Raw genomic sequence first — 12971 nt, 5'->3', positions numbered from 1 at the left:
TTGTAAACGGTCATTTTAAATTTATTTTTCCATTAAATTTGTTCTAAAATTCTTCTGAGTATGAAAATGGTGAAAAAAATTATAATTGATTTATAACTTATATGATTCTAATAATAATAATTAATAACTAATAGTTATTGTATTTCACTAACGTTTAAATTTTAAATTTATATGGAATGGTAATTAATGTTAATTAATTAAATTTCTAATTAAGAATAAATTATATTGACTAAAATGAAGTCGAACAAAATATAATACAAAATAAGAAAATACATATAATAAAAGAGAAAAAAATATAACTTATATATTGAGATATATAATAACTGCATACAAAATAAGAGTCCAATTTAAATCTTCTTATATATTGATATATATAAGAAGTTCAAACAAAATTACATACAAAATTTTCAACTTTAATACCAAAAAAATGGATAAAGAACTTTGATATCTCTGCTTGTTCTTTCACTTTCAACTTCAAAAAACAATTCAGGGTGATCCTCTGCAGAGAGTTGATGAAGAGCACAAAAGTCTTTCCAGCCAGATCCTATCTTAACAGACCTAGGTCTTATTAATAATTTACACTCGACTTCGCCCCTTGGTCCATGTAAAACAACAGAAGAAAGTCCACTCTTTTCAAAATAAGTCGCAAATTCTTTTTTCAAATATTGAAAAAATAATGTGAAAAGATGTTAATTATTAGAAAGGAATGCAAATTTTAAATAATATTAAAAAATCAAAACTAACCAGGTGGCTTGCTTGACAGTAGTATGTGGATAGTTCAACAGTAAAATGGATTAAGTTCGACATAGAGAGAGGACGACGTATGGCAACATTATTGAGGAACTTGGTCTTGATTCGTGTGTCTGCAGAACGTGTAGAGACGTGGATTACGAAAGATGAATTTCCGACGTATTTTAACACAAGCAACTTGTCAGACTGATCTCTATAGAAAGATCTTAGTTGGTTCTAGCCTTGGGTAATCATTGGAGTGTGAATATCCATGTTGTAAGTAACATGGTGAACATTACTTTGGTAATCAACAACGGTCCATTTAGCACCAAGGTCCTTCCAATAGCGTATTATGAAGACTCGGTCGACGTGTCCAAAGTCCTTAAAAGATTAGCAAGTTAAGAATAAAGAAATAAATAAATATAAATAACAAAAATAAAGGAGTTTGAATCAAAAAATATACCTGGTATTTCAAAAACATAGAAATGAATTCGTCAACCATGTCTGAAGAAAGTATGGATTGTGGTGTGGGCATGGGTTCCATTGCAGCAGAATAGGTTGGTGATGAAGTAAAATTGTAAGAGAACAAAATGGTTAATAGTAGAAAAATCAGATGTCTGACTTTGAATTGGTAAACATAGGGAATATATATATATATATATAAAGAATAGGAGAAGACATAGCTGTTGGAAGTATCCGTACATACTGGACAGTCTGAAGTGGTAAAAGTACAGGTTAATAAATACGAATTAAAAAATAAAACGTTAAATAAAAAATAAAGAATTATGAAACGTCGTAAAAGTAAAAGAAGAATTAATTAATGTAATTTAGTAATGTTGATTTTTTTGAGGATGGTATATTTAATATTGGAATATAATAAAGTTTAATAATTATAATGTGTGGCAGATGATGGATCAGTTTATTCATCATTATCTCGAACAGTGCAAAATTTAATGCGTTTGAATACTGATTGACAAGTTGATTTGGAGAAAATTAGAAGTAGAATTTGAAGGGGTTGGAATACAAAACGTTTTGTAAACGAAAAGGTTTTGATGGAGTAAAGGGTGATTTGAAAAATGTCAAGAACTCTTTGAAAAATGTCCAAATAAAAACGAAAAGGTTTTGATGGAGTAAAGGGTGATATAATGAATTATTAAAAAATACCATTAACGAAAAAAATGAAACAAACAGAGTTTAAGGTAGAAAAATGAAGAAGATGAACGGTTTGCTTGTAAAAGGTGAAAAAATACAGATAAATTGGTGAAGAAAAAGGTAGATTTTCATACAAATTACATACCAGTTAAGTTGTTTAACAAAAAGACTCGTGCATGACTTTGAAATTTTTATTTTAAGCCTGTATCCAGAAGAAAAATATAAGAAACAGTTTTATCAAAGTAGATAAACGCCAAAAATAGTTAAATTAACTCTTTTTCGTGTAGAACTTTGAAAAAATATAGTGTATGATGAACTCTTTGAAAAATGTCCAAATAAAAACGTAAATCAGGTAACAATAAAGAGATTTGCTGATAGAATGCTTTATTAAAAAAGACCATGAACGAAAAAAAAATGACAAAGAGATTTGAGGGTAGAAAAGTGAAGAAGATGAACGGTTTGCTTGTAAAAGGTGAAAAAATATAGATAAATTGGTAAAGAAAAAGGTCGATTTTGCTACAAATGACTTACCAGTTAAGTTGTACAGCGAAAAAGACTCTTGAATCAGTTTGAAATCTTGATTTGAAGCCTGTAAACAGAAGAAAAATATAAAAAACAGTTAGATGTACATAAACGCAAAAAAATAGTTAGATAAAAAGTTCTTTTTAAACCTGATGTTAAATTTGTCGTAGTGAACCATATTAGACATGTAGCAAACCTAGAAAATACAATCATCGTAAAAAAATTGTTAGATCTGAGAAAATAAAAGAAGAATATGAATTGTTCGCTTGAGAAAGGTAAAAATGAAAATGAAATCTGGGTAATAAAACCATATGTCACAGTGAACCATATTAGTCCTGTACAAAAACGAAACAAATAGTTAGATCTGAGAATTGAGAAAGGAATGAGTTGTTAGAAAGCAAAAAATAGTTAGATCTGACAAAATATAAGAAGAAAATGAGTTGTTCGATTGAGAAAACTCAAAATAAAATGGACTTCTGGGTTTAAACCTGTAAAAAAACGCTTGAAAAAGTTAGATCTGACAAAATATAAGAAGAGAATGAGTTGTTGGCTTAAGAAAACTCAAAACAAAAACAACTTCTCGATTTAAACCTGTAAAAAAACGCATGAAAAAGTTAGATCTGAAAAAATATAAGCTTAAAATGAGTTGTTCGCTTTAGAAAAATCAAAATAAAATCGACTTCTGGGTTCTTACCTGTAAAAAAATGCATGAAAAAATTAGATCTGAAAAAATATAAGAAGAAAATGAGTTGGTCGCTTAAGAAAACTCAAAATAAAATCGACTTCTGGGTTTAAACCTATAAAATCGCGCTTGAAAAAGTTAGATCTGAAAAAATATAAGAAGAAAATTAGTTTCTTGCTTGAGAAAGGTGATAACACTTACGGAAAAAGAGAGACAACATCTTCAGATCTGCTTACAAAAACGATATATTCAGATCTTCTCATTTGAAACCGCTGAAAAGAGCAAGATGAAGAGGTGTTGTCTGTGCGTGAGAAAAACAGAGAAAAGAGGAAGGTTGAGAAGAAGTTCAAGAGTCTAAAGTGTGTGTGTGTGTGTGTGAGTGGGAAAGACAGGAGAAGAAAAGAGAGAGAGACAGAGACAGAGACAGAAAAAAAATACCTGATCATGAGAGCATTTTGATTTTTTTTTAAACGTTGTAAATTCTGGATCAAATATATTATTTTATAGAGAAAGTTTCCATTTGTTAGTTCAGAATTGTATATAGTATTAGATTAAATATCTTAATCTACACACATCGTTTAGAGGAGCATTCATATCACCTTAGAATTATATTGAATATTCCAAGAAAATAATTATGCAAAGTTGTAAAAGTGTAAGTTCTTTATGCTTAAATTTAGATTCTTAGGACATGTCATTTCAACATGAAAGAGAGTGTCCCAACAATATTTCTAATGTAGGAAGCTTCATTGATCACGCAGAGTACTATAGGAATGATTTCCCTTTTGCTTGGATAGAGAAATGAAAGTGAATCTTTGAGGAGTTCAAATAAAGACTGACCAATGCCCTTGTGTCAACCATTTGAAATCCAATTTGATATGTCGAAGTCTTTTATGATGCTTCCTACCAGGGATTGAGGTGTGTTATGATGCAAGAGAAGAAGATTGTTGCTTAATATCAATTTAAAGTAGATGAGATGAATTAGCTGACTCACGATCTTAAGATAGCAATAGTTTTGATGAGCGAGCCTCAGCGAATACTCGCGCGAATTGGCACGCGAACACTACACAGATCCCGATCCACGCAGCAGAAGTTATCAAATCGGCACTCTCACGAGTTCCAGTAGGGAACTCTCACTGGTTCGGATCCTAGGAGGTGAATACCTCAACTAGAAGGTGAGCTAAGACGAAAGGGGATAAATCTCTCTCTCATTCATCAAAGCTGTTTACAACGAGTTGGCCTGCACCTTTTATAGATCAAGGGCAGCCGAGAAGATTAAACAAAGAAAAGAAGTAAACCCTACACATGAAGGGAGATATTAAGAACTGAACCCTAAACGCATGAAAGGTTGTAGCGCGCATGAGAGAATGGGCTGCATAGGTGATGCTGATCTGCTGAAGGAAACCCTAGCCCTAATTAAGCCATTCCTTCATGTGAAACAAGCTCGAACGAACCCTAACAGAGGGTTGACTTTTGGAAAATGAGCAACGCGTTAAAGGAAATGAAAGTGGGTTGGATGCGGACTTTGGTTGATCTATAGAATAACCAAGTGACGAGGCTTGGAGCAATTTGATTCAGGCCCAATAAAGTCATGCGTGTAGGAAAAACAAGTGTTGGTTGCAGCTGGCCCAATATACGCATTTCTACTCCACTCCACACATTATTATACGTTGCAACTTGAAGAAATGACTGTGACGCTGATCAAACACTGGGCCGCAGGTGGCTTCCAGAATTGATGCAGGCCCAACTAGCACGTGACAGATTCTTTCAGCATGAAAACAGCAATCACGGAAAAAATTAAATTGGCACATGCTGCAGTTTGATTGGAGTGCAGGAACGGAATCACTATGGGTTGGTATGGAGAATAATTGGGTCGTAAGCCCAATACAAATTGGTACCTTGGAAATATAGGCTGCAATCTAACACAACAAACCCAATTAGAACACATTTATTTAATTAAAAATAAAAGAAATTAAAAAGAATGGGCCTAGTCAATAGCCCAAGCCATGAAGCCTTAGGGTGATATTCATCAAGTTTTCATGGCTTTGAAAATTTGGAGACATTACCTCTATGAGCCTTTTTCTTTATGCTTGTGATCATAAAAGGTTAAAATATTTGTTCAATCATAAAGAGCTCAACATGAGACAAAGGAGGTAGACGTATTTTCTAAAAGATTATAATTTTCACCTATTGTATAATCTAGGAAAAGTAAATGTGGTTTCAGACACATTGAGTAGGAAGGAAAATCAAGTGGCTACAGTCCATCAAATCTTTATAAGACTTGTTGAGAGCTTGCATAATGAAGCATTGTGTGGAAGAAAAAAAATAACACCTTTGTGTTGGTTTCAACAATGAGAGAGTGCCTTAGTTGGGCCATACTTAATACAACAAATGAAAGAGAAGATTAAGATGATTCACTAGAGGCTAAAAATGTCTTTGATTATGAAAATTCCTTATGTGAATCAAAGAATAAGATCCTAGTAATTTTTTTGAAGGAAAACATGTTTTTCCGAGAGTTACACCCTTCACTAGTGTAGGGAGCACTATAAAATCAAGATATTCTCCCCAAAATTTTGGGACATTATTAGATTCTCATAAAAATAGGCCTTATTGCATAAGACATCCACAATATCTTTTATGTGTCACAATTAAGCAAATATGTACTTGGTTTAAAACATGTTTTAGAGTTTGACTCGGTGCAAATAAAGGAGAATATGTTTAGTCTTTGATTATGTTCTTGGATGATTATTGTTTTAGTTAAATTTACAGTGAAATCTCTGTGTATGCGTGAATTGAAACACTTATGTATGAAGTGTGGTTTTAAGGTAACAAATATAGGATGATATGTGAACCATAACTATTCATGTGTATTAAGCAAATATTTATGTAGTAAGAGAGATTATCTTGCTTTAGTAATGATCTAAGTCACGTAGAGTAATCTAATGGTGAGAAATAGATGAGTTTATCGTATCATTAGATCGCATGTTGATGTGATGTCGGAGATAGTGAATCAAAATATATCTTAAAGAATGAATAATGATATACTGTAAACTCATTATGATCCATGTAATCGAGGTTACATATCTTAGATATGGATATTAAATCTTTAATAAAAAATGTTTAATATAAGTTTTGTGAAAGATGTTTATAGGTATTCTTTGATGAATATCCTAACAATGTGGATTCATATATGTGTATGTATCTAACAAAAAATAAATAAAGTACTTTAGCTGATTGTGGTTAAATGTATAACTTAAAGTTTCTTATAGTTCATTTTGATAATTCACTCTTTTGTTCGTCATTATCTATGTTCTGATACACAAGTAGATGATTTTGATGAGTATATAATCCTTTCTAATGTATGTTTTGGTGTTACATATATTTTTAACTAATATAAGAATTAGTATTAGTTTAATTTTTCAGTTCAACTTATTCAACTATTAAACTTTACATGAGTAACTTAACCAGTTCGATTTTTAAAACATTGCTCACAATTGTCCTGTTATATGTGATTATTTTATACATAGAAGAGACGAAGTAATTTCTAAAGGGCAGTTGATATCAAAGAGAATTTTTCAGATACCTGGAATTCGTGAATCTTGACTGTTATGATTTCGAGAAATAGTAAATTTTGTTTGATAAGTAAAAATTACAAAGAATATTCATAAAATTTGTTTAAAAATAAGGGAATAATGTGTCATTGTTTTTAAAAGGAACAATTCAATCATTATCACTTTAAAATGATCTAATCAGAGCAATAACATATCTTTTAGTAGACCTTTTATTTTAAAATGGAAAATTAAATTCTCAATTTCGATCTTATTTAAAATCTATTCGCGATAAAACATAATTTTTAAGAAATACTTTTTTGAAAAAGTAAATATTTATATTCTCATATCCTTAAATATTAAATAGTTTCCTTCATGTCTCTACTAATAATTCTAATATAATTACTTTTTATAATAACAATGTTGAAAAATAAACTTTCAACGTAACTCAACCCTACAAAATTAGTTTATAAAGTATGTTTGCATCCATTTATATATTATAAAGTTGTCTTATCTCTAGTTGACGTGGCATTTCCAACATTCCCCTCATGGCGTGGTATATACATGACTAGCGTGATACTAGACAACAGGTGGTCCGGTAATTGCCTAATAATGGGTGACACTATTGGAAGTCTCATTGACTAGAGATAAGGCAATTTCATAGTATATAAGTGGGTGCAAACATCACTTTACAAGACGATTTTGTGGGTTGAATTAGGCTTAAAGTATACTTCTTAACATGGTATCAGAGCCATTGTTTAAAAAGCATATCCTAGCGAGATTTTTGTTTCTTAGGCATAAAGTTTCACTCACTATCTCGGACTCATATCGGACCACCTATTAATATCTAGTCTCACGCACGAGATGCATATTCCTCGACGTGATGATGGTGTGTTGGAAGTCCCACATCAACTAGAGATAAGACAATTTCATAGTATATAAGTGGGTGCAAACCTCACCTTACAATCCAGTTTTGTGGGGTTTGGTTAGGCTTAAAGTACACTTCTTAACATGGTATTAAGAGAGTGTAGTGGAAGTCCCACATCAACTAAAGATAAGACAATTTCGTAGTATATAAGTGGGTACAGACACGATAGGCCCAAGAAATAACAAATCTCTCGATAGCAGGTGACACAATAGGTCGAACAACAACAAATATAGGTATGGGGTATGTGGATGTGATGTACATATTCCCTCTGTCTCCGTCCCCATACTAGGCATAATACCTTGTTGTTTAAATTATTAAAATACTCTATTAAGTAACCTTAATACACACACACACACACATATATATATATATATATATATATATATATATATATATATATATATATTCACACTTTCTATTTTTTGCATTACACACTCTATATTTTATATTTCTTTTAATTGTTTGGTTTGTCATGAAATTTACTTTTATTTACAAGATATTTTTTTCTCTTATAACAACCTTTGTCCAATTACATGTCTATTAAATATTTGTTATTTCTCACATTTGAATATTTTTAGTTTTATTTTAATATTTTTGTTTATTGTATTTTGTGTTTTCACATGAGAATGTTTAACATTGTCAATTGAAGTGCTCAATAAAATAAATTTTTCCTGTAACATAAAATAATTATCTTCTTTATTATATTATGAGCCAAAACACAAGCGTTATTGTGTCTGTGTGTTCGCATTTTTTTTAATAGAAATTTTAGTTAATATCAATAAGAAATATATAATTAATTTTTAAAATAGTAGTTAAATGTAAAATTAGAAAAATCAAATATATAAACAAAAGAAGTATTTAAAATAAACGTTAAAGACGAAAGAGGTTTTTAGAATAAAGGTTAAATAAACTATTTATAAAATAATTAATTTTTAAAATAATAATTAAGGGTAAAACTGGAATAATGGAATGTGAACACAAAAGAGTGTATCATCTTTATATATTGTTATAAATTATTATTTTTTGTTTCATTTTTTTGTTTCGCTAAAGCAATTTTTATTATCTTTCAATCGTTTGACTGAATTGATAATTGAAATTTTTTCTTAATTCCTAAGGTCTTTTTCATTTTATTATACCTTTAACTACACTTTTTTTGTGTGATTTCATTTAATTGTCTATCAAATTATTTCCATTTGATTATTTGTTTTAATATTTTTATTTATTGTCTATTTTTATCACGTCAAATACTGTTATGATATTTTTTATATAATAATTTATTTTTGTACTGTGTACGAGTACAAATATATATCCGTTATCCGGTGAGGATGGAGATGAAATTCTTGTTCTGTTTCCATTCCTTACTTTAAATTTAACTCAATATATTAAAATCCACTTATAAGATAAGATTTGTTTTCCCTTATATACTATAAATTTGTTTTATCTGTGAGATCTCCAACTAATAATATTTTTTTTTTCAAATAATTTATTTTATCTAAAAGTTGTAATATATATTTTCTAATTTCGTTCTATTACTTTAAATTTTCTCAATTTAATTTACTTTTTAACTAGTTAACGTAATTTCATACCACAAATTGAGAATGAGGAGTTATGACAACTCAAAATATAAAATAGAGAAATAAAATTATAAAAAATAGTATTTGATTAGTGAAACCAGCACTAGTGCAGTAAGGGCTTTTAGCTCTGGTTATTTTCAATATTCTGCCCTGATTCCAGAACCGAGGCATATAGGGGTGAAACAAAAAGGGGTAGTTTTTGGCCTCAGGTGTCAACCCGAGGCCATATAAGAAACTTTTCTGCCCCGTTTGTGGTTGAACCGAAGCCATATAGTCATATCAATAGCAGTCATAATTGCAATTTTGCAAAGAGCACCGAGGGCTCTTCATTCTCTTCGCCACCACCAGCACAATATTTCCCTTCCACCACACCATAATCAGTATCTCTGGCCTGCTCTGCAGCACTTGAACGAATGCCATTCTCTGCCACCATTTCATCACCAAAGATCTCAAATTTCCACTCAGGGTTAATTTCCTCGTTCCTCATCTCGCAGATATTATGCAAAACACAACAAGCACCGAGAAGCACCAACAAGTCCTTGAGCTTCACTTCGGTTCTCTTCTGCAAGCAAGACCACCTTCCTTTGAGTCTCGCGAATGCCTCCTTAGTAATTCCCTGAATCTCCCCCACCTTCTGATTAAACGTGTGTTGTGTCCAAGTAAGGTTCTGGTGCGTGTAGGGTACTAGAACACCCCGTGCTGTTCGGTGGCAGAGTGTTGTTCGCGGAGAGAGGAAGAGCAGCGTTCACCGCGCTTATGCTCGATTTCGGGTGTAGCTCCGTCGTTGAACTGGAACCCAGCTTGTTGAGCTTGACGGCTCCTCCTTTCTCTGCTTCTTCCTCCGCCTGTTCACCTTCTTTCCCTGGAAACTTCAAATCTTCAACCCTAACTTCTCCTTCTGCTGCAGCTTCAGTTCTAATTGCGTGCTATTCGGTGGCAGAGTCTTGTTCGCGCAGAGAGGAATAACAACGTTCAGTTTGGGACGCAGATGAATAGTATTGGGTTTGCGAATTTGGAACCCTAAATAAGGGATATGGCTTCGGTTCAATTAATAACCGGGGCATAAAGGGGAATAGGCCTCAGTCCTCTTCCACCCGAGGCCAAAGCGTCTGCTGTCAGTTGCAATTTTGAAAAATTGGGGAACTCTGACACGTTATAGGCCTCGGTTGAGTGATAACGGAAGCATAAAAGTCCTTATAGGCTTCGGTTAGTTTGGGACCCGGGGCAAAAAAATTCAAAAATTTTCAAAAAGGCTACCGCGTCCTTATAGGCCTCGATTTCACAATAACCGAAACATATAAGACGATGTAAAAAAGCGATTCTGCACTAGTGCAGAAAATTGTTTAACATTTTTCTTCATTTAATAGTTTCAGTACATAATTCATTTACCGTTAAATTAAAAAAAAAAAAGAACAAAGCATGAGATGAATAAGAATATATATATATATTGAGAATTTAAAATTTGATGTGACATGATTCTGGTTGGAAAGTGGTGACACGTTGTTTCAACTTGTATTGGTGTGATAGTACACAAGAGATTATCTGCACATACAAATTAATTAATAAAATAGAATAATATATAACATCTCATTCATTTAACTTTTCTATCTCTATAAATATGTATATATTCTACATACAGGGAACATAAGAAGAAGTAGGAAGTAGTAGTGAAGAATTGTGTGTTGTCGATCTGAAAGATATGGGTGTGGCTGAAATGTGTGTCCTTGAAGAAAGGGTGGAACTGAAATCGAGTGCTGAGAAGTTCTTCAACTTTCTGAAGAGCCAAAACCAGCAAATTCCAAGCAACGTGCACAGTGAAAAGCTGCATGCTGTTGAGATCCACGAAGGAGAATGGAACACTCCTGGCTCTGTCAAGCTTTGGAAGTATAATATAGGTATTATTATTATCTTTACTATTACTATTATTAGAGTAATTAAATAGTTAACTTCTATAATGTTGAAACTAGATTTGAACTTTATTAGAGTAATTAAATATTTAACTTCTATAGTGTTGAAACTAGATTTGAGCATCAATGAGGTTAAATTCAGATTTACTTAAATAATGATTAGATTTTAGCATTAATCAAGTTAAATTCAGAAATAATGACGAATTTTGATAATAGTTATTATATTAACCAATTTATATATTAATTTATAAACTAAAAATTGTTGTTGACAAATTTTGATGATAATTATTATATTAACCAATTTATATATTAATTTATAAACTAAAAGTTATTGTTGACAAATTTTGATGATAGTTATTATATTAAGCAATTTATATACTAAAAGTTATTGTTGGTAACTAAAATAATTTCAAAAAAAATTATAATTCATTCTTATATTGGTAACTTAAATAGTTTTATTGTGAAATAGACTCTATATTAGTTACTTACATATTACTAGAAATTCTTATATTCCATAATTTTTTTTTTTTGTAAATTTGTTAAAAAAATTTGCAAAAAACGATTTTTTTTTGTCATTTTTTTCTAAGAATTTTAATTGGTAGGTGATTTCTTCGTGGGTAATCATTTATTACAAAATTATAAAATATTTAAGTATTTCTTACAAAATTTATTGCGAAAAGTGTTTTATACAAAATATTTTGCAAGAATTTTTTTTATAACAAAATTTGTAAGTATTTCCTACAAAACAAAATTCATACAAAATTGACAGAAAATGTGAAATTTTTTAGTAATGACATTAGTTACAAAGGTTGTAATTATCAAATTAATTAGTTTCTAAATTGGTCTTTAATTAAGAAATTTGTTTTTAAACGTATTTTTTGGTAACTAAAATCTAAAATTTAATAGATATGACAATTAATGATTATTAAATAGATTATTATAATTAGACTATATATTTTATTATTAAATTTTTTAATAAAAATATAAAATTAACCGGTAAGAAAAATTAAAAATATTGAATGATATAAAGTTGATACAAGATCGTATAACTTGTTTAACTTGTGACTACGCATAACAACATAAATTATTTTTTTATGAATAGGCATATATATAATAAGATTGTACAAGAACGTTGAGATTTATGATAATTTCAAATTAAAATTATTTTGTTGATTTTTTTTCTTTAAGAGGGGAAAGAGGAAATATTCAAGGAAAGGGTTATAATGGATGAAGTGAACAAGAAAATAACTTATGTTGCTGTTGGAGGAAATGCCTTGGAGTTATACAAAAGCTACAAGGCCATTGTGAAGGTTGAGAAAGGAATATTGAAACTGAGAATAGAATATGAGAAGTTCAATGAACACATCCCTCCACCAAAGAAATACCAGCAATTTATCGTTAATATCGTCAAAGACATTGATGCAAATTTAGTCAAAGGTTAGTTACCTTTGATGTGGATTTAGTTTCTAATTGTGGAATATTGATTTTAAAGTTATTAGCAATATGCTATTTTCAGCATATTTATTTTATCCTTCGATGAATGGGGCACAAGCTGTTTATATAGGAAAAACCTGTGGTTTTATATAGGCTTAAATAAGTTTATTTAAGCCATTTATCTTATTATAATAATGTATCAAAAGTGTGTATTGTTGATGTATGAATAAATGGAGCTTTGAATATCGTACGGTGATGACTTAAATTAACTTCCATAAAAAAGCGTGGGCTGGGCCACATATGGATGCTACAAGGATGTTCTACCCCATGCTAAAATAGTTATATATTTTAAAATGGGTTAAGCCCATTCAAAATAAAATATAACTAAAAAATTAGGGGAGATTAAATAATATGATTAGAACATGAATTTAACCAATGCAAAATGAAAATAAAAATAATTATTAAAAGTGTATTAGAGTGGGTCATGCCTACTTTTCA

The 12971-nt window shown here is 30.6% G+C and overlaps 1 protein-coding gene and 1 long non-coding RNA gene across 2 annotated transcripts; one reads left to right on the top strand and one right to left on the bottom strand.

The window, feature by feature from the left end:
• Positions 1-329: 329 nt before the first annotated feature.
• LOC114173192 (uncharacterized) lies at positions 330-1868 on the bottom strand. Its single transcript, XR_003602460.2, has 3 exons — positions 1193-1868; positions 745-1110; positions 330-594 (listed from the first exon to the last, which is right to left on the bottom strand). It is a non-coding gene; the product is annotated as an uncharacterized LOC114173192 (long non-coding RNA).
• Positions 1869-10760: 8892 nt separating this feature from the next.
• On the top strand, positions 10761-12718 carry LOC114173294 (MLP-like protein 328). The gene is made up of 2 exons (XM_028057582.2): positions 10761-11027; positions 12228-12718. Exons 1-2 carry the CDS (start codon positions 10832-10834, stop codon positions 12479-12481), a joined length of 450 nt encoding a protein of 149 aa, XP_027913383.1. The 5' UTR covers positions 10761-10831; the 3' UTR covers positions 12482-12718.
• The last annotated feature ends 253 nt before the right edge of the window (positions 12719-12971 follow it).

The sequence above is a fragment of the Vigna unguiculata genome, chromosome 2 (genome assembly GCF_037176805.1).
Source record: "Vigna unguiculata cultivar grain cowpea cultivar isolate G323 ecotype 2 chromosome 2, ASM3717680v1, whole genome shotgun sequence".
Lineage (NCBI taxonomy): Eukaryota > Viridiplantae > Streptophyta > Magnoliopsida > Fabales > Fabaceae > Vigna > Vigna unguiculata.
Note: the sequence above shows the minus strand (reverse complement) of the source record. Positions and strands in the feature narration are given on the sequence as shown.

Coding starts and splice junctions, on each gene's coding strand:
- LOC114173294 (XM_028057582.2), top strand. CDS start 10,832: ATGGGTGTGGCTGAAATGTGTGTCCTTGAAGAAAGGGTGGAACTGAAA. Junction 11,028..12,227: donor GCTTTGGAAGTATAATATAG/GTATTATTATTA, acceptor TTTTTCTTTAAG/AGGGGAAAGAGGAAATATTC.